This window comes from Alligator mississippiensis, chromosome 15 (assembly GCF_030867095.1).
Source record: "Alligator mississippiensis isolate rAllMis1 chromosome 15, rAllMis1, whole genome shotgun sequence".
Taxonomy (NCBI): domain Eukaryota; kingdom Metazoa; phylum Chordata; order Crocodylia; family Alligatoridae; genus Alligator; species Alligator mississippiensis.
Window position 1 is genome coordinate 3,782,014 of NC_081838.1, and position 22,587 is coordinate 3,804,600.

The following is a 22,587-nucleotide window of genomic DNA, read 5'->3' on the forward strand; positions in this document are numbered from 1 at the left end:
CCCCCGCAGAGCACAGCAGACGCCCCGGTGCAGAACTCGTCAAATCAATCCTTTAATGAGCTAGAACGAACAGACCCGTCATAGCCGATGCCCACGAGGGGGACGCCTGGGTGCCACGGGCCCTTCTCCCCCTCCCCAGGAGCCCAGCCTGCCAACAGCCCCATGCCCGTGGCCCCCACCTCCTGCCCTTGGAGCTGTATGAAACAGCCCAGCTCTGCCAGCAGCCCCCCACCCAAGTTGGGCACAGCCCCCTCCCCTCAGTACTCAGCTAGAAATCCCCAGTGCCCCTCACCTGCAGGGGGCCTGCCCCCCCTGGCATCTGGGGGTGGTATCTAGCTTGGTTAGTGGGGGTCTAGGCCCCAAATTCAACCTAGAACCCCCCCTACCCCACCAGGGATGGTGGGGGCAGGAAGCCCTGCGGGGCTGGGCCAGTGTCTTCTACAAGAGGAAGGGGTAAGAAAAGAGGATGCTGGGAGACTACACCAGCCCCCACCCACCTTTAAGGGCAGCTAGAGGGGGTGTGGGAAGCCCCCCCCAACTCCAGTGCTTTGTTCCTGGGGGGGGGGCAAGAAACCAGCACCAATTACACAGCTGCCCCCTAATATGCCCAGGAGAGATGGGGGGCACCCCTCAATGCTCCCACGACAGACAAGGAGGCAGATACCCCCCAGGAGGACCCAAGTGCCCCTATGATGGACAGGGACCCCCCCTAAATCTCTCGACAGAGCTGGGGAAAGACAGGGCAGGTCTTTCCTAAGACAGGCCAAATCCCCCAAGACAGGCCAAGGGACTTCAAATGCCCCAGGACAGGTAGGGGGACACCCCCAAAACCCCCAAACACTAGGGGAAGAGGGGGCACCAATACCCCTGACACCCTATCTTGGTGAGTGTGGGGGTGCCAACATCCTCAAGATGGATGAGGGGCCTTATTGCCCCCAGTACCCCAAGAGACCAGGCAAGAAGGAGTACCTAAGTCCCATAAGCAGGGGTTGAGGGGAGCATGGGGGTGCCTAAATCCTCAAGACCAATAGAGGGAGCTCTCACTCACCCTGGCACAGACCAGGGGGTGACCCTCCAAACACCCAGGTTGAAGGAGGGGCTGCCCCAATGCCCTCAGACAGAGTTCAAATGAAGTACGGGGGCACTTAAATCCGTTGAGCCAGAGGACGAGGAGTGTGGGGCACCCTCAATACTCTGGCTCAGGGTTTGAGGGAATTAAGGGGGTGCCCAAATCCAATACTAAGGATGAGGGGGCTAAAGGGCACCCCAATACCCCAAGCCAGAGGTCAAGGGAAGTAGGGAGGGGTGCCCAAATCCCAGAGCCAGATGACAATGGGAGCAGAGGGGCAACCAGATCCCAGAACCAGAGATCAAGGGGATCATGGGGGCACCCTAATAGCCCAAGCCACAAGTTCAGAGGCAGGGGGCACCCAAATCCCACAGCCAGAGGTCAAGAGGACCTCAGGGAGACCCCATTACCCTAAGCCAGAAGATGCGAGAAGCAGGTGGGCACCCAAACCCCCGAGATGAAGGACAAGGGGAGGATGGGGGGCCCAAATCCCAGAGGACGACGAGGGGGGCCTCCAGGTGCCCAAACACCCCAAGGCAGAGGTCAAGGGGAGCAGGAAAGCACCCAAATCCCTGAGGTCGAGGGCCCCCCCCCTTCCCCAAAGCAGACAGAGGCAAGGCGGCCAGCAGCCCCATGTTACTAGAGTCCAGAGTGGGGCCGCAGGGTCCCCAATCACTCGGGCCGGCGCTTGGAGGGCGGCACCAGGTGCGAGGGCAGCTCGGCGGGCAGCTCGTGGCCCTCCAGCTTGACGCGGATGAGGTGGTTGGCCAGCGCGAACTCCTCGGCGTCCAGCAGCCCGTCGCGGTCCACGTCAGCCAGCTTCCAGATCCGGCCCAGCACCGTGTTGGGCAGCTTGGACTTGACCATCTCCCGCTTGGCCGCGGCCCCCGTCAGCTTGCCCTGGACCGGGCCCAGGCTGTAGAAGACCTCGTCGTAGCTGGGCTTGTCCCGGGCCACCACCCACTCGGGCTCGTCGGCTCCCTCGCCGGCCCCCTCGCCGTAGCCTAGCCCGAAGGGGCCGTCGGCCGCCCCCTCGAAGGCGCCGCCCCGCACATTGGCCGTGGGTGCCTGGGCCTCCTCCTGCCTCACTAGCTCCATGAGGCGGGCGATGTCGTGGGCCAGCATGGAGTCCACGGCCTCCAGGAGCCGTGGCTTGGGGGACGGGAACTTGCCGAAATCCTGGCTCAGCAGCAGTTCCTGGGGGAGGAAGGAGAGGCTGTGGGTCATGGGGACTGTACTGCGAGAGGTGCAGGGGATTCACCCCCATTTGGAGCCAGTGGGGCTGGGATCTGTGCTTAGGGGGTGAAGTTGCGGCCGATTCTGGGGAGGGGTGTGTGTGGGGGGTCAGTATAGGACATGATTTAACATGGCAGAAGGGAAAGAGAAACAGAGTCTGTGGGTCATGGGCCCCTTCCAGCAGAGGGACTCACTCCAGGAGCGGACTGGTGCTGGAGGGAGGGGGAGGTGAAGTTGTGGCTGCTTCTGGTGTGGAGGGTGCCAGCAGCGGCACAGAACAGGGGGCCTGGGAAGAACACAAGCTCCCTGCTCTGAGGCACTGGACCCGGAGGGAGCCCAGGCATCCGGGCTGCTCCCCCCTGCCCCGAGCTGGAGAGAACCCAGGTGTCCAGGCCCCCAGCTCTCACTCGCGCTCCCCCACTCCTCTCCTAGCCGTGGAGGGAACCCAGGTGTCCAGGCTGCCAGCCCCCGCCCCGGCTCTCACAGCGCCCCTTCCCATCTGCAGCAAACCCAAGGGGGAACCCAGCATCCGGCCCCCCAGCACTCACTTCCTCCCTGTTATGGGAAGAGAACATGCTTGGTTCCCTTCCCCTCCGGCTTCCCCTGACTCAGCTCAGCTGGGAGCCACGGTCGGCCTGGGGGCTGGAGTCCTCCTACCTCCCCAGGAGACGAGTGACCCACACAAGCAGGGCTTGGCACCTGGGGTGGGGTCTGGACATCTGGGGGGAAGCAGGGGCTGGATACCCGGGGTCTCCCTAGCTCTGTGAGGGGAGTGAGGCGACCCCAGAGGTCTGGAGAGACCCCAGCCCCACTCCCCTCTCAGGGCTCTGAGCTTGGAGCCCAGAGCTGGAGGGAACCCAGGCATCCGGGCCCGTGGGCTAGGAACTGTGCTTAGGGGGCAAAGTTGCGGCTGAGTCGGGGTGGGGGGGTCAGTCCCTCCCTGGAGGCCCCCACTCCCCCACCAGCTGGAGCGCCCAGGGGTCCAGGCCACCTGCACACCCCCACTCCCCTCCCAAAGCTGGAGAGAACCCAGGCATCGGGGCTCTCACCCCCAGCCCCAGACAGACCGACCCCAGCTGGGTGCCCGTAGCCCAGCCCCTGCCCCCACCTGCATCTTGCGGAGCTCGGGGAAGTCCCCGGCAGGGATCTGCTGCTCCTTCTCGATGCGGGCGTAGATGTCGCCCAGGTTGGCCACCAGCTCCTTCTTCTTGCTGTCCTTGCCGAACACGGGCATCTCCTTCTTCAGCGCCGAGATGATGTAGGCGTGGACCTGGGGGTGGCGGGGGACAGGCCTGGGTTGCAGGGGCTGGGGAGAGCCCAGGTGTCCGGGCTCTCAGCCCCTTCCTGCTCTCACCCCCCCCAAAATCAGAGAACCCAGAAATCCTGGGTCCCCCCTTCCCCCTGCTCCACGCCTCGGCACCCCTGTGCCTCCAAGTACACAGACGGCAGCCCAGGTGTCCTGGTCCCCAGTCCCCCCAGTATTCCCCACCCAGCAGAGTGGATCACAGGCCACTCTCACTTGGATCTCCCCCCACCCCAGCTCCTCCTACCCCTATAAGGCCCCTTATAATATTTAAGCCCCTCCTTGAACCCCCACCAAGCCCCTCCCACCCTCCATAATCATTTCAAGCTCCTCCCACACCTTGGCCAGCCGCGCCCTCTTGATGAGGTCATTGAGCTTGCGCAGGGCGGCGTTGCGGGGCAGGGCCTGGATGTCGCGGAAGAGGTCCAGCTCCTCGGCCTCAAAGAGGCGCCGGTTGTCGGCCACCAGCAGGGGCTGGGCCCAGAAGGAGCCGATGTAGACGCGCACCACCTCGGGGGCGTCCACGATCTTGCCCAGTGACCACATGAGGGCGCCATACACCCGCATCAACTGCTGCGTCCCGATCTGGTCCGCCTTGTTCAGCACCACCCGCATCTTGTCCTCGTGGTGCCGCAGGCCCTTGATCACCTCCGAGAACTCATCCGAGATGTCCAGCTTGTGGGCGTCGAAGAGGAGGACGATGCGGTCCACCCGCTCTGCAAACCACTCCAGCACCGCCGCGAAGTCATAGCCTGGGGCACAGGAGGGGGGAAAAAAGGTGTGCATCATACATGGTAAATTATGGTAAATGCCTCCCTTTAGGGTGGCAAAGGTGCGTGTCCTACATGGGCAGTTACGGTGACCGCCTCACACCAGCGCCCTTTTGGGCAGAGAAAAGGTGCATGCTCTATGTGATAACTTACAGTCAAGGCCTGGAGAACAGCGGGAGGGATGGGGCATGCTATACATGGGAAATTATGGTAATTTTGGTGAAGGAAGAGCACGTATTGTGTGGGAGAAAGCAGGGTAAAGGCCTGGAGCCGTTACCACATTTCTCATGGTTGAGGGGAGAAGTTGTGTGTTGTATGTGAGAAATAATGGTAAATGCCCCATACCACCACCACTCCCTTTTGGGCAGAGAAAAAGGTGTGCATTGTATGCGAGAAATATGGTAAATGCCTGGTTTTTCTTTGGGGGGGGGGGGGTCCTTAGGGGGCATTTATTGTATTTCTCACATTTGTGGAGTTGTGTTATACGTGACAAATTATGGTAAAATACCCCATACCACCCCCACCCCCCTTTTGAATGGGGAAGATAGGTGCATGTTATACACTAGAAGTTACAGGCATCCCATACTACCCCCCACCCCCTTTGGTGTGGGGAGGTACACCTTGTACGAGAAATATGGTAAATGCCTGGTAGATGGGGGTGGTATGGGCCATTTACCGTATTTCTCACACGATGCACGCCACCCCCTCCCTTGCAGCCATTTGAGCACCACCCCAAAGCAGCCTGGAAGATGGGGGGTACCATATTTCTCATGTTTGGGGGAGCAAAAACAGGTGTGCATCGTACATGAGAAATTATGGTAAGTGCTGCATACCACCCCCTGCGTGTGCGTGGTGGGGAAACTGTGCGTTCTATGTGAGAAATACGGTACATGCCTGGAGGATAAGGGGGAGGTATGGGGAGTTTACCATATTTCTCCTATGATTCGTACCTTTGGAGTGGCTCATGGAGGGGAAAGGTGCGCAGCATACGCAAGATCTTGGTAAATGCCCCATGCTAGCTCCCCTGCTTTTGGGTGGGGGTGGAAAAAGCTGCTCGTCACACATGAGAAATGCGGTAAATGCCTGGAGGATGAGGGGGTAGTATGGGGCATTTACCCAATTTCTCATGTACAACGTGCACCTTCCCCTCCGCCAGCCACTCCAGCACCACCCCGAAGTTGTAGCTCGGGGGAGGCAGCCGGGGGCAGTTACCCTATTTCCTCACGTACAATGTGCACCATTTCCCCCACCTAAAATGCGGGGTGGTATGTGGAGGTTACCATATTTCCCATGTACAAGACCCACCTCTTCCCCCTCTGCGAGCCACGCTAGCCCCACCGTGAAGTCAGAGCTAAGAGGTGGCGTCATGGGGCATGTACAGCATTTCTCATGTACAACGCACACCTTGCTCCCAACCAAAAAGCGGGGTAGCACGGGGCCTTTACCATATTTCTCACATACAACACGCACCTCCCTCCCACCCAAAATCCAGAGTCCTGCGGGCTGGAGGGATTGCTTTGTCCCAGCAGGCTGAAGCACATCAAAATGAGAGAGAAGGGGGGGCTGAAGACCCCCAGAGGTCATCTAGCCCAGATGGGGGGTAGGAGGGTCGATCCAGCCTGCAGGGGGGAGCTGTGGATCTCAGCTGCCCCATTTAGTGTGGGGGTGGGGGGGAAGTTTTCCCACAGCACCCGAGCTGGGTCCCAGCCCCCGCCCCGGCCTCGCACCAATTGCAAAACCCATTTCACAAGCCCCGAGCTGCAGGGAAGCATGACCGCCTCAACCCCCAAAAGGAGGAAGTCACACGGCCTTCAAGGAACCGAGCTGAGCACCCCAGGCAGCTTCGGGGCAGGAGGTCACCGACTCAGCTGTCTGGGTTCCTTATTCCCCGCTCAGCTGGGAAGGAGGGGCTTTCCCGCCTCAGTTTCCCCACCTGACCTGCCAGGGCAGAGACCCCCTCTCATGCCTTGCACGTTAGTGCCCTAGTGTCGCACGCAGCCGGGGACACCCGACCCCTCACACTCTCACACTCCTCCAGCCCCAGCCGCATCCTTCCTACCCAGCGCCAGGGATGGGGAAACTGAGGCACAGAAGACCCTGGCAGTCCTGCATGCACGGATATCCCAGTTACCCCAGATCCGGGCCAGACACAGCGGCGGTGCTATGACATCACTGCGCCTCCACGGGGCAGGGCGGCAACAGCCCCTAATCTATTTGTCCCAGGATAGCGCTGGACACTGCAGTTAACCCGGGGTAACTTTAACCCCCTCCCAGGTCTGCTCCTGGCTCCTGGACAGCTCAGCGTTTCTCCTGGACTCCCGGCCGGCTGCGTTCTGCCCTGTCGCCCCTCACGGCTCTGCTCTAATCGCTGCTCTCCGCGGCCTGCCCAGCACCGGGATCTCCCCCACAGCCCCCGCCCCAGGGAACATGCCCCCGACAGAAGCCCCCGGCCCGGCGGGGGGAGCAAAGCCCCGTCACTCAGCCTCCAGGAATCCCGTGACAGTCTCCAGTCGGCCGGAGAGGCTTGAGGCCAACCCCGGGGGGGTGAAGCCTCCATCGCCATTCACTCGAAGCCAGAGTCTCTTCCAGCCTCACCTGGTGCCCCTAAAACACCCCAAACTTTGCCCCCCCAAGACAGGCACCTCCAGGGAAGGAAGCCAGGTGTCCGAGACCAGCCAAGCCAGTCTGTGACCCTCGGGGAATGGGACAACTTCCCCCTCCCCCCCCCAGCCCAGGACAAAGCCCTATTGTTAGGGGGAAGGGGGACCCCCCAGTGGCCCTGAGCTTCCCCTTTAAGGGTGGGGGAAGAGGGAAGTTGTGGCCAGGAAGCTAAGAGAAAACTCCCCTCCACCCTGGCTGCTTCTCTGCCTGGCAAAGGCCAGGACTGCAGGGAGGGAAGCTCCTCTGTGCCCTACAAAACGCAGAGCTGGATTGCTCCCCCATGACATGCATGTGCAGGGGGAGCGGGGAGGGCAAGGCAGCCGCTCCCCCAACTCCTATGCGCCCAGGGCAACATTGCAACCATTCAGACCTCCGTAGCTGCAGTCCCGGGATAAAGCCCAAGGAGAAATGGAGAAGAGGCAGTTCCAGGTTACCCCAGGATATCGCAACGTGTGGCTGCGCTTGTTTTGGGATGGCAGCATTGAATGCAGGGTGGCTATGGGAGTAACACTGCCCCCCCCCCCTTACCCCACTTCTAGGTTAACCCCTGCCAAAGTTACCCCCCGTCTGGGTTACTACATCCTGATGAGAAGGCCAGGGCGTGTCCACGCCAATTCTGGGATATTTCTGGCCCAGGATAAGACGCCAGCCAGACACCATCCCCAGGTCGGACCACTGTACAGCTCCACCCCCCTCCCCCCAGTCTCTGCCAAGTGCTGGGGGCTCTGAGCTCCCCCACCCCATCAGCAAGCACGTCAGCCTCCCCAGAACTGCACAGCACCCCTAAGTCGCACCAGTGATCCCAGGCTCTCCCTGGAGGTAGGGAAAAGCCAGGTCCAGAGAGCGCACAGATGTAGGTGCCTGGAGATGAGCCCTACAGACAGACCTACAGACTCGAAGCCCTCAGCTATACTGAAGTCTCTGTGCCGTAGGGAGCTGATGGAGATCATTTTATCCGAGCGCCAGTAGCTCAGTAAACCACGGCCTCCTTAAGAATCAGAGAAGTGGGGCTGGAAGGGACCTGCAGAGGTCCCATCTAGTCCAACCCTATCCGAACCATGCCTCATCCACCCTCTACGGCAAAAAGCTGCTAAGAGATGCTCCAGGGACCCCAGGTAGAGGCTGTGCCCCTGCTACAGGATGGCACCCCCTTCCCCCAGTCTGAGCATGGGGCAAAATTCCTTCTTGACCCCAAATGTAGCCTTGATTTGGCCCTGCATGGAGGGGCAAGACCCTCAGTCCAGGAGCCTCCAGGGTTGAGTCCCACCAGAAGCACTGTCCAGCCTGGGCTGCAGCCAACACCGAATGCCTTGGAAGGAGCCTTACCCCCCCCCCACCCCACACACACACACACACACACACACACACACACACACACGAAACAAGGGGGTAGGAGGGGGCAATCAGCAAAGCCCAGAAGCCTGGGAGATCACCTAGTACACCTAGGTCATCCCTGACCGGCGGCTGTCCCCCCTCTTCTCAATCGCCAGGGATGGGGAGTTCACAGCTCCCCTAGGCTCTATCCCAGCCTCCCCGCTCCGAGAACAAGGAAGTCTGTCTGGCGCCAACCATCTGGAAGGCAGGATGGGTGCAAGTCTGCAGAGGACACCAACCTGTGGGGAGTCCTAGATAAGGCAACTCCAGGATTCAGGTAGACCTGGACACATTGGAGGATTGGACCAAAAGAAATCTCCTGAAGTTCAATAAGGAGAAGTGCAAAGTCCTGCACTTAGGACAGGACAGTCCCCTGCACCAGGGCCAACAGGCCGGGCAGTAGCTCTGCAGAAAAGGATGTGGGGGCACGGGACAAGAAGCTGGACAGGAGCCAGCAGTGTGCCCGTGGTGCCAAGAAGGCTACCGGCATCCTGGGCTGCATTGGGAGGAGCGGTGCCAACAGGCTGAGGGCAGTGGTTCTTATCCTTTATTTGATGAGGCCACATCTGGAGTGCTGTGTCCAGTTGTGGGCCCCACTACAGAAAGGATGTGGCCAAGTTGGAGAGAGTCCAGCGGGGGGCAAGGAAAATGGTTGTGGGGCTGGGGGACAGGACTGGTGAGGAGAGGCTGAGGAAACTGGGCTGATTCAGTCTGGAGAAAAAGAGACCGAGGGGGATTGAATAGCAGCCTTCAGCTCCCTGCAGGGGGGCTGCAAAGAGGCTGGAGCTGGGCTGGTCTCAGTGGGGACAGATGGCAGGACAAGGAGCAATGGGCTCAGGCTGCAGCAAGGGGAGTTGAGGTTGGATTAGAAAACAAACAAACACTGTCATGAAAGGGCAGTGAAGCACTGGACCAAGCTGCTCAGAGAGCTGGTGGGATCTCCATCCTTGGAGGTACCAAAGCCCCTGGCAGAAAAAGCCTTGGCTAGGATGATCTCCTCAGGGATGGTCCTGCTGGGAGCGAAGAGTCGGCATCAATGACCTCCCGAGGTCCCTTCCAACCTAGATTTCCTAAGAGTTTTCCCTTGTACTTCTCCAGATAAAAAAAACCACAGCGGTCTTTCCCACCCACGCGCAGGGGGCTGGACCATGGGTCCCTTCCAGCCCCATACATCTATGGAACAGGGAAGGGGGTGACCCCGGTGGGGGGCTTTTAGTGATAGCGATTCACAAGATAAACCAAGGGGATTTCAAAATAAAAGGACAACGGAGTATCCGAAAAGCCAAGACCCGGAGTCTTTGAGCTCTTTGCAATAACCGCCCCTCCCATGTTATTTTTCTAGAGTCAAAAATCAAGTGAAAAAGCTAAAAGCTGGCATTTTCTCAAAGGGGCACCTCTAGACCTCCCAGAGGGCACGGATCACAGGTCTAGACCGTGCCCAAAGATCTCTCCTGGCTGAATATTGACTAGTCCCGGCTCCATCCCCGCCGGCCCACACCCCGGCCAGCGAGCTCAAGAGGTTTTCAAATGCCTCTTAGCTTTCCGGGAAGCGAATGAATGCTACCCCCTTCCCCAGCTGCGAACCTGGCAGCAGGAAGGCAGGGAGAGACGCTCCCATTGCAGGGTCTCTCCCTTGGATTCAAGCCATCGCTCGGGCTTATCTCTGGGAGCAGTTTCCTGAGGGTTTTGGGAGGGGGGAGGACGCGCACAATCACATACCAGCAGAGGGACTGGAAAAGGCAACGTCATTCAGAAGGGAAAATGAGGATTTTTTCCTTCCGCTGTTTGCTACAGAGGGAATACAGGCTGGAGAGGCCGATCTCCGTGACGGAGCAGGTCTCCGGGGTAGGAAGAAGGGGGAAAATAATCTCCTTACATAGGCACAAAGGGCTGCAACAGCTCCTTTTTGCTGGGCTGGCTGGGTCGCTACCGCCCTTCTCCCAGCTCCTCTGCTCCCAGGAGTAGTTCAGTCTGAGTCACGGGGCCCAGCCATGCGTCCCAGAGAAAGCTGGATGGCAACCAGCTACAGAGTTCATCCGCATCTTCGTACATAATAAAACATATCAGATTTACCCGAAGAACCTTGTCTACACGTCTTCCAGCGCTCGCGTTGCAGCTGGATAGCCATTTTTGTAGCTGGAGAGTCACTTTTATGGCGTGATAACTCCTCTGCACGTGGGGGACGGTCTAAACCTAGGGCGCGATTCACCAGTGACTCGTGCGATAGTTCCTTTGCACGTGCGGTCAGCCTAGATTTATTGTGCCACTCGCCGGGGCATTGCATGATACGTGTAACGTGGGATAGGGGCCATGACCATCAGCACGTGAGAGACGGTAGAGGGCGAGGGACGGCTTCAAGGGAGCCAAGATGCACAGGCCAAGGATCACGCCCAATACCAATAAGGTGACCCCAGGGTCACCTCCCACTTGACCGGGGTTGGAATCCCTGGACCCAGGTTCAAACCCCAGCCCCTTCCCAAGCATCAGGCTGCTGGGCCTCAGTTTCCCTTGCCTGAGAAATGGGATGCTTCTCCCTCCCAAGCTGAGGCCAATCATTGGGACCTAGGGTGCCAGGAAGGGGCTGCCTATGACCCCCCTCCACCCTCATCCAATGCCAATAAGGCGACCCCAGGTCATGACTCAGTTTCCCTGCTCCACTGACCAAGAGATCATTCGCTCAGAGCAATGGGCCAATGGTCACAGGCCATGATTCAGTTGCCCTCCTCCCTAACTCCACAGGCCAAAAGATTGTTCCCTCAGAGAAATGGGCCAACGGTCACATTTTGTGACTCAGTTTCTCTGCTCCGTCGGCCAAGACTGTTGGCTCCGAGAACCAGGCAAACGGTCACCCGCTGTGACTCAGTTTCCCTGCTCCTTTCACCACAGGCCAAGAGATCGCCCTCTCCAAGGAACGGACGGGAGCACAGACACCTGAACCTGAACCGCATTAAAACACTCCTCCACGCCAAGGCAGAGGGGCGGGAGTCTCCGATCATAAGGACAGATCGCTGGGGCTGAGTCCTCACCACATGGTCTACCCCGGGCAGGAGGGTGTCTGTTCCCCACTGCTCTTGGTAACATTGCCCGACGGGTAATAGCCCAGAAAACCGGTGTACAGATGGGTGGGACTCACTTTAGCTTCTCTGGATAAAAAAAGCTCCCAGAGTCACCTCGCGGGTGACACTAAACGCGGCTGTGAGGTCTGGGGCCTAGACCCATCTCCGTGATGGGGCAGAAGTGGACCCCCGCCCAGTCTTGGGGGTGGAGAGAAGGGGGATATCTTCTCACACCAGTCCAAAAGGCTGTGGCGAGAGCCCACAACTCCGCTTTAAATGGGCGGTGAGATCCAGAGATCACAGGCTTCACCAGGACGGGCGGGCTGGGGGTTGCTATCCTGGAGCCCCCCTTGATCTGTAGAGCCCCTGATTTAAAGGTGGCCCTGCCCCCCTGAAGCTGGTCCTGGGATCCCTGTCCATGCAGACGCCTGCCAAGACCACACATGGCTTGTTACATGGACCCCAGCTCCAGCCTGATCACATGGGTTTTCCACCAGGGAGGAGAGGGTTAAGGGGCCGGGTTAGGCCAACAAAGCGGGGTCTGTGCTAGGCCCCTCTGAAGACGCAGCTGCCTGCAGTGGCTTGGAGAAGCTCTGCGCTAGCACAGCGGACAGAGACAGACCCCCCTCCCTGCCCCAGGCTTTGTACAACGTGGGGATGGGGGCGCAGGGGGGACAACCCAGGAGTCCCGAGCCCAGGATGCAACAGGGATGGGGGCAGGGACTGGGAAAGAATCCAGGCGTCCTGCCACTGGCCGGGCAGCCTCCAAAGCACAGGCCACTGGCGAGATTCACAGCTGCTGGAGGGGAAACTGAGGCATGGGGAAGCAGCTCGCCATCACAGCCAGGGAGAGAACCCAGGGGTCCAAGTCCCAGCCTGGCAAGCCCCCACCCCGCAAGCCATAACCCCCCGGGTTCAACTGGCTTCAGATCCCAGCCTCAGGGTGCCGACATCCAGACCAATTACCACATTTCCTAGTATAGAATGCACCTCCCCAATTGAACATGCACCTCTTTTCCTTCCTTCTGCCCCGGGGGGGAGGGGAGGGGAGGGCAGGGCAGGGAGAGAAAGAGGAGATCTTTCCTGGACAGCCTCTCCTGGAAAGGGGGGTGGGGGGAGAAGAGATCCACAGCCAGCAGCTGGGAAGCCCTGGCTACAGCTTTCCTTCTGCGGCCATGACCGTATTTCCTCGGTTATAATGTGCACTCTAATTTCCAGCTGCTAGTTTCAAGGATGGGCATGTGGTATACTGGGCAATACGGTACTTGGGACACCTGTCTGCATCTAGGTCTATTTGGAAGGGAGAAGGGGGTGGGGGGCAAACGCACTCATTGGTGCCTGTTACCTCTGCTGATTCGCTGCTTCTCCCCGGACAGGATGCCAGGCGTGTCGATGATGCTGATGCTTTCTAAGACCGGATTGGGCAGCTGGGCACACATAAACCTATGGGAGACAGGACATGGGTTAGTGGGTGGGACCCCACTCCCTACCAGGGGATGGGGGGAGAAGTTGGGGGGGGGAGGGGAAGACCAGCCTAAGACCACCCATTTGACCTGGGTTTGAATCTCCTGAACCCAGGTTCAAACTACAGCCCCTTCCTAAGCGTCAGGCTGCTGTGCCTCAGTCTCCCTCGCCTGACAAACGGGATGCCTCTCCCACCTAAGCTGAAGGCAATTATTGGGACCTAGGGTGCCAGCAATGGGCCGCCTATGACCCCCCCCCCCACCTTAAGTACCTGGGATGTGCCAGGCTGCTGTGCCTCAGTTTCCCCCACCAGCAGAATGGGCTGCCTCTCCCTAAAGCCAGTCACAAGGACCTAGGGCAGATGCCAGGAAGAGGCTGCCTATGACCTCCCCCAAACCAGCCCCTCCAAAGGATCTGGGAGGCATCAGGCTTCTGTGCCTCAGTTCCCCCACCTGAGAAATGGGCAGCTCCTGCCTCAAAGGGTCAAGCCAATCACTAGGACCCAGGGTAGGTACCAGGAAGGGGCTTCCTATTATGCCCTACCCCCCTGCAGTGCTTAGAAACCCGCCAGCTGGCAGGAACATGGTACGGGTGGGGGTGGGGGAGAACGTTTCCCTGTACAGTGAGCACGGGGTAAAACTCCTTCCCGCCCTAATGCAGCATCAGCCTGAGCCCGGTGGGGGGGCAAGACCCCCGGCTGCCACCCCCAGCCTGGGCTACAGCCAACACCCAAAGCTTTGGAGGGAGGCTTAACCTCTTCCCCCGAGTCCCCCCCACAAGATCCAATCTAAACCTCCACAGCTGCAACTTCCAGCTGCTGCTCCACGCCCTACTCGCTGCAGAGGGAAAGAGAAGGTGCTTTCCCTCTTCTCTATAGCACCCGCTGTCCTGCCCCTTCTTTCTGCAAGCCGGACACAGAGAAGTCAGGGAGAATTAGACTGGCGGGGAGCTCCAGACGTCCCAGCCAGTCCAACCCCCTGCCTGAGGCAGGATCAGCCCTGTCCAAACCAGCCCATATAACACCACCATCTAAAGCTCTTCACAAACCCACTGGCAGCCTCAGCACAGCCCCAGACATCACCCCCGACCTGCCAGGGGGAAGTCAGGGGATTGCAGTGGCCAACGTCCTGCTGCTAGAACAGATTATTAGATGCTCAGAGACCCCAAATAGAGGATGTGCCCCTGCTACAGAGAAAGGCAATCCCCCCCCAGTCCAAACACAGGGTAAAATTCCTTCCTGACCCCAAGGCAGCATTGGGGTGACCCTGAGCAGTGGGGGCAAGACCCTCTAGCCAGGACTCGGGGGGGGGGGGGGGGGGGGGGGTTGAGTCCCAGCAGGAGCACTGGCACAGCCCAGTCACTGTTTCCAGCCCAGCACCAGTGGGAGGCTTAACTCCCCCCCCCCCGCGCACTCTCTCGATGCCTGAAGAAGCTTGCAAAGAACAATTTTTTCCAAGTATTTAGTTGGTCTAATAGAAGATGCAATCGCATCTACCCAAAGACCCTTTTCTGCCTATGTCCTTAGACCAACACAGCTACAAGCAAAACCCCTAAAAGCCCCCTGTCACATGAAGCAAAGGGGGGGGTAGGAGGGGGGCAATCGACAAAACCCAGATGCCTGGGAAATACCCCCCAGGCATTGCCAGGCCTGGACTCTTCCCCAGCCAGAGGCCGGGGGGGGATTATCTGTAGGCTGGAAACACTGCCCAGTGGCTTCTGGACAAAAGCAAGAGGTAGGGCCTTACCCAAGGGCTTCCCTCATCCCACGCCCAGGACAGAGAGTCAGCAGCCAGGCATGGCTGGAATGCAAGGGGTTTTCTTCCAGGGAAGGGGAAGGCCACAGCAGCTGGGGGAGGAAGCAAGAGAAGGCTCCTAGGGGCCGGGAAGCCTGCCTGGAGCCGTGGGGCAGAGATAGGGTGGTGGGAACAGACACAGAGAGACCCCCTCCCCCCCAAACCTAAAGCCTCAAGTTCAGGGCTCAAGCCCCACAGCTATTAACCAGGAAGGATGCTATGCAAATGTACAGCACCATGCACCCACAGACTCACGGGAAGGGCGTGGAGCAGCTTCCAGCCAGCTAAGCCCGGACCCCCAGCTCTGCTCTGCCCTGCCCTGGGAGACCACAGCCCAGCTGTCCTGGGTTATAGCTATATACACCCCTGGGGCTGGGCTGGGCTGCAGGACAGTCTCCCTTCCAGCAAAGCAGAGAGATCAAGGGCAGACTCGTAGGGTTCATTAACAAGACTGGTGAAGCCTCAGCAGTCACAGGGCTGGCTGGCTGCCCCACCCCGCCTGGGGCACCCTGGGGCTGGGTGAATCCCATGCCCCCCTCCAGGGCAGAGGAAAGTTTCAGTACCAGAGGGTAAATCTACCAGCTACATCCCTGCCTGGGGGAGGAAGACCCCCCCCCCCAAAGTAGCATCAGGGCTGGGGATCAGGCTTCACCTCTCACCTGCCTTCCCCACCCCCAGCCTCTGACATAAAACTTAGCCCAGCCCCCCACCAAAAGGCTCCAGCTTCACCCACCCTCTGGCTTAAAAACTAGGGATCAGGTGAGGCTGGTGCTTCTGGCAGCTGCTATGCACTGGATGGGGTCGGGGAGGTTGGCGGGTGCAGCAGGACTCCTCAGTCCCATCCCCAGCTGAGGCTCCGGCCTCCGAAAGAGCTGGGATCTACTAAGGGATTCCCAGCTGGGCTCTAGATCCCTTTTTGAGGAGCCTCGGATGCCCCCCACCCCCACGTCAGGGATGGGGGGGAAGATGCCCCCAAGCACACTCATACTCCCCCCACCCCAGGCCCCAATTGGATCTGCTTGGTCATATTTAAAAGGAGGGGGGCAGGAAAATAGGCCCCCCCCCCAGCCCCCTTCCACCTGGCCTGGTTGGAGGCCAGGGGAATCCCTGGGGTCAGTTGCAGCTGGTCAGTTTCACTTTTGAAAAGTCAGTTTCACTCCCACCCCCATTGATGGTCAGGGCAGGGGTTTCTGGGAAGGCCTGGAAACCCCCACCCCACCCCTTCCCAGGCTCAGCCTGGAGGAAGGAACCCAGCTCTACCTTTAGGAGAAGTGATCCACCCAGTAAGGAGGGAGTGGAAGGCACTGGGCCCAGTCTCAGGGGGTTACTGGGTGGGGAGCTATCAATAGGACAGGTCCTAAACTCCAAGAGGCTTCTTCCCACCCCAGCTGGTGCCTTGCTGGACAGGGGACACTGGTCAGCGCAGGGGGTTAATTGCTATTGATTCAGCAAGGTGGGGGCTGCCTTGGTGTGTCCCCCACTAATTCCACCTGAGCTGGGGTCCACAAGGAGCCTGGGGGGGCTTGGAGGGCCCATGGGGGAACCCAGGGTACCACCATGGGGTGGGGTTCACACCTGGGACTCTACTCACAGCTGGGGGTTGGCATAGCCCCCCTCCAAACCCAGCATGACACGGGGAACATGGGTAGCACACGCCTGCGGTCACTATGGCCTGGAGGAAGGACCCAGCACCTGCAGCCAGGGGCACTCCTGGGTGCCCCCCAGAGAAGACTCCCCGTGGCAGGAAGGTAACGCCCACCAAATTCCTCCAACCCACCATGGCCTCGCCAGCCTGGGGGTCTTGATCGCTGTAGATGGCACCAGCTAGGGGGGCTCAGTGCGACCCAATGACAGTGATGACTCAGCTAGGCCCCCACCTACTTTGCGTGGCTGAAGCTCCCATGTCTGTGGTCCCCAGCGGGCCAAGGGGTCTCTCCTATGGGGGAGGAGAACCAGCCTCGGAGCTGGGGAGTTGCACGGAGGGGACCAGCGGGGTCTTCATCCCAACCCAACATGGTCTCATCCCACCAGGGATCAAAGCAATGGAGGAAGGAGCCAAGTTTCAGACTGGGGGGGGGGCAACAGAGCTCTAGCCAGCCAACTCTCGCACAACTCCACCACGTCCGGGCCCTCTCCCCGTTCTGCTCAAGGAGACCCCTTCAAGACTGGAGAGGTTGAAGCAGACCAACTCTTCCCATCCCAAGCCGACACGGTGCCACCCCGTGCAATGACAGAAGACGACACCAGCCTCCTGACCAGCCAGCACCTACCAGGCCAACCCAACAGGGCTCCACCATGCCAGAGGGGGCAGCCACTGAGGAAAGAACCACCTTCGAGGCCAAGGAGGTTGGAGTCAACTCTCCCCATCGCAAACCGACACGAGCCCACCACACCATGAGAGAAAACACTAGACTTGTAGGCAACCATCCTCTCCCCGGCCAACCCAACACGGCTTCATGCACTAGGGATCTCAATAACGAAGCAAAGACCCAGCCTCGTGGCCAACCATCATCTCCCATGTCAACCCAACAGGATCCTACCGTGCTGGGAGCCCCCGCATTGGAACAAGACGCCAGCCTCACCATGACCCAGAGTTGACTTAACTCTTCCTCTCCCCACCCAAAGCCGGGCAAGGCGAGAGGCACTTACCGATTGAGGAAGGCATTCCCAAAGGCGTTGAGCTTCCGGAAGGGCCTCCGGGGGTCCACCACCAGGGCGTTCCCGGGGATGACGCCCTCCGTCTCGCCCCCCATGACGGCGATGAAGGAGTCCGTGGTGGGCTCGGGCCCGATGCGCATGCCAGGGAAGTCCTGCTCCAGGAGGTGGCGGATGAAGGTGGTCTTCCCTGTGCTGTACTGGCCCACCAGCAGCACCATGGGCTTGTTGTCCCAGTCGGCCGGCTCCAGCGCGGGCGAGTGGAAGTCGTGGAAGCGGTAATGCTCCTCCAAGGGGAGCAGCTTGGTGGTGTAGAGGTGCTTCAAGCCCTCCGAGACTGTGCGGAAGAGCTCGGGCTCCTTCCGCCGCCGGGAGTCCTTGCTCACCCAGCTGAACATGGCTGCGGGGCCCACTGCAAGGAGGTGGGGGCAGAATACACCCCCCCCCAAAATGAGAGGGGGAGATAGATGGGGAGGATGATGCACCCCCAAAAAACGGGGGATAAGTGGGTGGAGGGGTGCCCTTAAAAAATCGGGGGGGAGAATAGACCGCGGTATAGGCGGGGAGGGAGCGGTATAGCGGGATAGGGGCCACAGAGCCCCTTCGCTCCGTTCCACTGCTGCCCGTGGAGTGAAAAGCCCGGCGCGCCCCGCCGCCTTTTCTAGCCGCTCTAGCCACGCCCCTCACGGCGCTGATTGGGTGCCGCTGAGGCCGCCCTAACGAACGTTGGCCCCGCGCGGCTTCCGTCGAGGCGGAAGCAAGAAGGGAAGCGGTAGTGTTGTGAGGTTGCCATGACAGCGAGAAGGGCGGAAGTGGGCCGCCATGACGGCTAGCGAGGCGGAAGTGGGGCGCGCTGCCATGACAGTTACCGTGGCAAAAGACGAGGCGCGGGGAGAGGCATGGGGACGCCTTGCTGGACCGCCCCCAGCCCCCTGGCCACGCCCCCGCCGGCCTTTGACCCCTGTGCCCCACATCTCACCGCGCACTCTGACCCCGAGTCTCCCCGACACCCATCACCCCTGACCTTCGACGCTTGCGCCCCAAATCTCACCCCCCACCCTGGCCCTGGGTCCCTGCCCCCACGCCCCTCGGACCTCCAGATCTCACCCCGCTGCCGGCCCGAGTCCTCCTGACCGTGCTCCCCGTGCCTCAAATCGTGACCCTGAGTCCCTGGGACCCCCAACCCCTCAATCGCCCCGACCTGCGACCCCTGCACCCCAAATCTCACCCCGCATCGTCACTCTGGCTCCCACCCCTCTAATTCGGCCGCCTCTGATCCCAGCGCCCCCCCCCCGCTCGCTCCTGGGCTGCGTACCCCCAATTCCTGCCCCCCACAGTGGTCTATATTATTCCCTTGCCCCAGGCTGCCCCCCCGGGGGGATATCCAGGGGCAGGGCGGGGGGATACGGGGCTGGCTGGGAGGAGGGGAACGCTGACAGGGGGTGCCTAGAGGCCCCCATCCCTCACCCGAGCTGCCTGCCTCCATGGCTGCTCCTCTCCCCGCCCCGTGCCCGGCCCGGAACACGCGTGTGTTACACGTGAGGTCAGCAAGGCTCCGGGAGGCATCACTGTGAGGTAGAAGCCCCTGTCCTGACACCCCCCCCCCCCCGTACAGCTGGCCACATCCCAGCACGGGGCCCTGTCCTTCCAGACCCGGCACCCCCCAGAGCCGGCTGTGCCTGTTCTACTCGGCAGGTGACACGTCCCACCCCAGCCCCAGCCGCATTTCAGCCCCACGTCTTCCAGTGCTCTGGGGGCAGGGGAGGGGGGAACACGGGGCTGGCTGGGCCTGGGGTGTAAATCCATGTCTGCAACCCCAGCAAAGGGGCCGGGAAGGGAAGAGGCCATCCTACCCCCCCACTCCCCCATGAAATCCTAGAGGCAGAGAGCGGGGCAGGGAGCCAGGCAGCCCCGTGGCCGCCAAAGACCGTTCTCCCCGGAGGCCGCGGAGATTTTCCGCCCCTCCCAGCTGGCTCCAGAGGCTGGGGAGCGGGTGGAAACCAGGGAGGGGCCCGCACAGCTGGGCATGGGCTGGCAGGGGGCCCGGCGCCGCTCTAACCCCCCAGGGAAGGGGTTGGGGAAGCTGCGGGGCAGTTCCCATGCCCTGGGGGGGGGAGCTGGGTGGCTGGCACTGGGCAGGGAGGTATTTATAGAGAGGCCAGGCGTCCCGCTCTCCCCTCCCAGAGCTGGAGAGGGCCCAGGCGTCCGCACTGGGTGAGGCCGGCAGCCCGGCCCCTGACCGCTTCCCACCAGCTGCTCCAGGCGTGAGCTCAGCGCAGGTGGGGTTTAGTGGCTGGGGGGGGCTGGGAGCCAGGACACCTGGGTCTCTCCAGCTCTGGGAGGGGAGCAGGGGCTGGGGGTGAGAGCAGGGCGCGGGGCCCGGACACCTTTCCCCAGGCCCTGGGAGTTGATTTGGGGGGTCCCTGGGAATCCCCATAGCAGCTGGAGGCCTCTGAGTGCCTGGTACGAATCTGCCCCCCTCCCCCCTGGGGTCAATAGAGGACACAGCTGCCGGGAAATCAGTTTATTGCCCCTTCCTTCAAGCCCTGCCCCCCGCCACAGGTGCGCCCAGTCCTATGCCCTATAGAACAGACAGCCAGGGCGAGGCTCCGATACTGGCTGTCAATCCATAGGTCATAGCCCCATGCACGCAATCTGGGGGGCTGGGGGCTGCCTCCCCCATCCCTGCCCCCCCACATACACAGGCCTTAAAGACACACTGTCCCAGATCTGCCCCCCCCCCCAAATCCTCATAGCAGAGCACCTAGCGAGGGAGCTGGCTGGGGTCCCCCCACCCCCAGCTTGAGCCACAGCAGGGACCCCCCTGGAAAGGTCTTGGATTACAGTACGGCTCAGCTGAGCTCACAAGGACATGCACAACAGGGGGGGTATTACGGTAGAACTTTTAAGGGGGGCTCCAATGACAGGGTCAATGCTGTCAGCAGGTGTAGGGCATGCACCCATATTAGGAGCACTATGGTATTATCCCCCCACCCCCCAAAATTATGCTCTGCTCCAAAAAAGGCTTAAGATCCATCATGGGGGTGGGGGCAATGCTTTTAGGAGCATTACGGCCATGGGAGACTGCAACTGGGGAGACCCTGTATGAGTTAGGTATTACGGTAGTGCCTGCCCTAGCCCCCACCTCACATCAGGCAGGTGCTTTCTTACAGGCATTATGGTACCACTCTCCCACCCCCACCTCATCTCAGGCAGATGCTTTCCTTAAAGCATTACGGTACCACCTGCCTTCGCCAGCTGAGATCAGGCAGTTGCTTTCTTACAGGCATTACGGTACCACCTGCCCTTCCCCATCCAGAATCAGGCAGGTGCTTCCTTACAGGCATTACTGTAACACCCCCCCCCCCCCCCCCCAATGCTCCGCTAACCTCACCCAGCCTGACCTCTACCTGCCTGCTGAGGGGGTGGGCACTTCTAGGGGCAATATGGTAGCAGCCAGCCAGCCCCTCATGCCTAACCCCAGCAGCCCCCCCGCCCCCCCCCCCAATCTGTCTGTCCATGTCCATCTGTCCGTCGCTCCCGGTGCCCGTCCAGAATAACAGCAGCCCCACGGGGACCACGGACCCCTCCCACATGGAGTTGCTGTTACAGCGGATGGACACCAGCGCTGAGGCCCCAATCCTGGTGCCCCTGGACATGCTCAGCACCAGCGGGAGGAAGGAAACAAAGTCAGTCTTCCTGGGATGCGACCACCTCTGGGGTGGGGGCTGGGATGGGACGTGTCTGCAGCCGAGTAGAACAGGGGCAGCCGCTCGGGGAGCCCTGGGCTGGGGTGACCGATGGGGCCCTGGCAGGGCTGCGGGGGGGGGTGAACTCTGCCCCCTGGCACTGGCACGGGCAGGCACCAGCCCAGCTAGGCAATAACAAGCGGCTATAAAGGGACTCTGACCCCGGGGACCAGGGCTCCGGCAGGGGGGCGCTGGCAGAGCTGGGGGCAGCCAGCAAGGGGCGCTGTGCCCAAGCAGGCCCTGATGCCCCTGGGAAGCGGAGCAGGGCCAGGGAGGGTTGGGGTGTGGATGGGAGACCACCCGTGCCCCAGCCCCAGGTGGCCCTGCTCTGCTGCGGGGCAGAGTCCCCACTGGCACCTTCTCCCTCGTTGCACTGAGCCCAGACCCCTGCCCGGGTGCAGGTAGGAGGAGACAACCGACCCCAGGTGCCCTGGCTTCCAACCCCCGGGCCGCCAGCCCTCACCCAGAGCCGGGAGAGAAGCCAGGTGGCGGGGTTCCCGCTGCCCCACTCTTGGCTGTCCCAGAGCTTCCAGCCCTTCCCCCTCCCAGCGCTGGGGGCTCAGTGGGGCCTAGGACCCAGCCGCACCTTTGTTCCACCCCAGAACCAGCTGCATCCCATGACCCGGGGGCGAGGATCCTTACCAGCAAGTGCCCCAGCAGTCCGTGTGTCCGGGCCAGGCCCGTGGCGGTTACTGATCACCCGACTGCGAGGAGGTGATAAGGATGCGAGATGCAAAGTGCAGCCGCCTGCCCCCCACCCCAGGGAGGGGCAGGATGGGGCCCCCCACCAGGGCTGGGGACAACCCCCGCATCTGGGTTCCTAATGGTCCCCACTCCCCTCCCGGAGCGCGTCCGGGCCCGCAGGCCCCGCTCTCACCCCTCTTCCCAAGCTGAGAGAACCCAGGGCTCCGGCTCCCGGCCTCCCCTGCTCTCGCCCGCACGCCCCTCTGGGGCCAGGTGTCCCGGCTCCCAGTCCCCGCTCTAACCACTGGACCCTGCTCCCTTCTGCCCCACCCTCTCCCCCCTTGTGACTTTGACCCTGCCTCTTGGGGGTTAATGTTTAACCCTTGCAAGGCGGGGTTGGGGGGAAAGGTAAAGCAGGGGGTGGGTTCCCGCCAGCCCTGGGAGGGCTGTGGGAGCTGGGGGTGAGAGCAGGGGGCCGGGGGCCGGGCCCCTGGGTCCTCTCCCCACTTTGGACAAGAGTGGGGGCTGGGGGGTTGGGATGGGTGGGGGCTGGGAGCAGATGGGGCTCAGGAGCCCGGAGGCCTGGGCTCTCTCCAGCTCGGGGAGGGGTGGGGGGCGCCCATGGGGGTGGGTGTGGTGGTCGTGCTGGCAGCCCGGAGGCCTGGGCTCTCTACCTTCGCTCCCTTATCTGCAGCTGGCACCTGGGCCCGGGCGGGCATGGGACCCCACACCGGGCTGGGCCTGTCCCTGCCCCTGTCTCTCAGCCCGACACC

General features: G+C 61.2%; 1 protein-coding gene across 2 annotated transcripts; it reads right to left on the reverse strand.

Annotated features, from left to right (window-relative positions):
• Nucleotides 1–36: 36 nt before the first annotated feature.
• Nucleotides 37–22,088, reverse strand: EHD1 (EH domain containing 1). 2 transcript variants are annotated; one of them, XM_019480726.2, is made up of 6 exons: nucleotides 22,008–22,088; nucleotides 17,376–17,793; nucleotides 12,815–12,912; nucleotides 3,948–4,360; nucleotides 3,414–3,575; nucleotides 37–2,266 (listed from the first exon to the last, which is right to left on the reverse strand). In XM_019480726.2, the coding sequence occupies exons 2-6, from the start codon at nucleotides 17,777–17,779 to the stop codon at nucleotides 1,742–1,744; spliced, it is 1,602 nt and encodes a 533-aa protein (XP_019336271.1). In that variant the 5' UTR covers nucleotides 17,780–17,793; nucleotides 22,008–22,088; the 3' UTR covers nucleotides 37–1,741. The 2 variants fall into 2 exon arrangements, with proteins under 2 accessions (XP_019336271.1, XP_019336270.1); XM_019480725.2 differs by lacking the exon at nucleotides 22,008–22,088 and adding an exon at nucleotides 21,773–21,926.
• Between the last annotated feature and the right edge of the window lie 499 nt (nucleotides 22,089–22,587).

Excerpts from the sequence above, each read along its gene's own strand:
- EHD1 (XM_019480726.2), bottom strand. The coding sequence starts at position 17,779 with ATGTTCAGCTGGGTGAGCAAGGACTCCCGGCGGCGGAAGGAGCCCGAG. Across the intron at positions 12,913-17,375 it reads GGGAATGCCTTCCTCAATCG|GTTTATGTGTGCCCAGCTGC; the intron begins GTAAGTGCCTCT and ends TGTCTCCCATAG. Across the intron at positions 4,361-12,814 it reads GAAGCAGCGAATCAGCAGAG|GCTATGACTTCGCGGCGGTG; the intron begins GTAACAGGCACC and ends CCTGTGCCCCAG.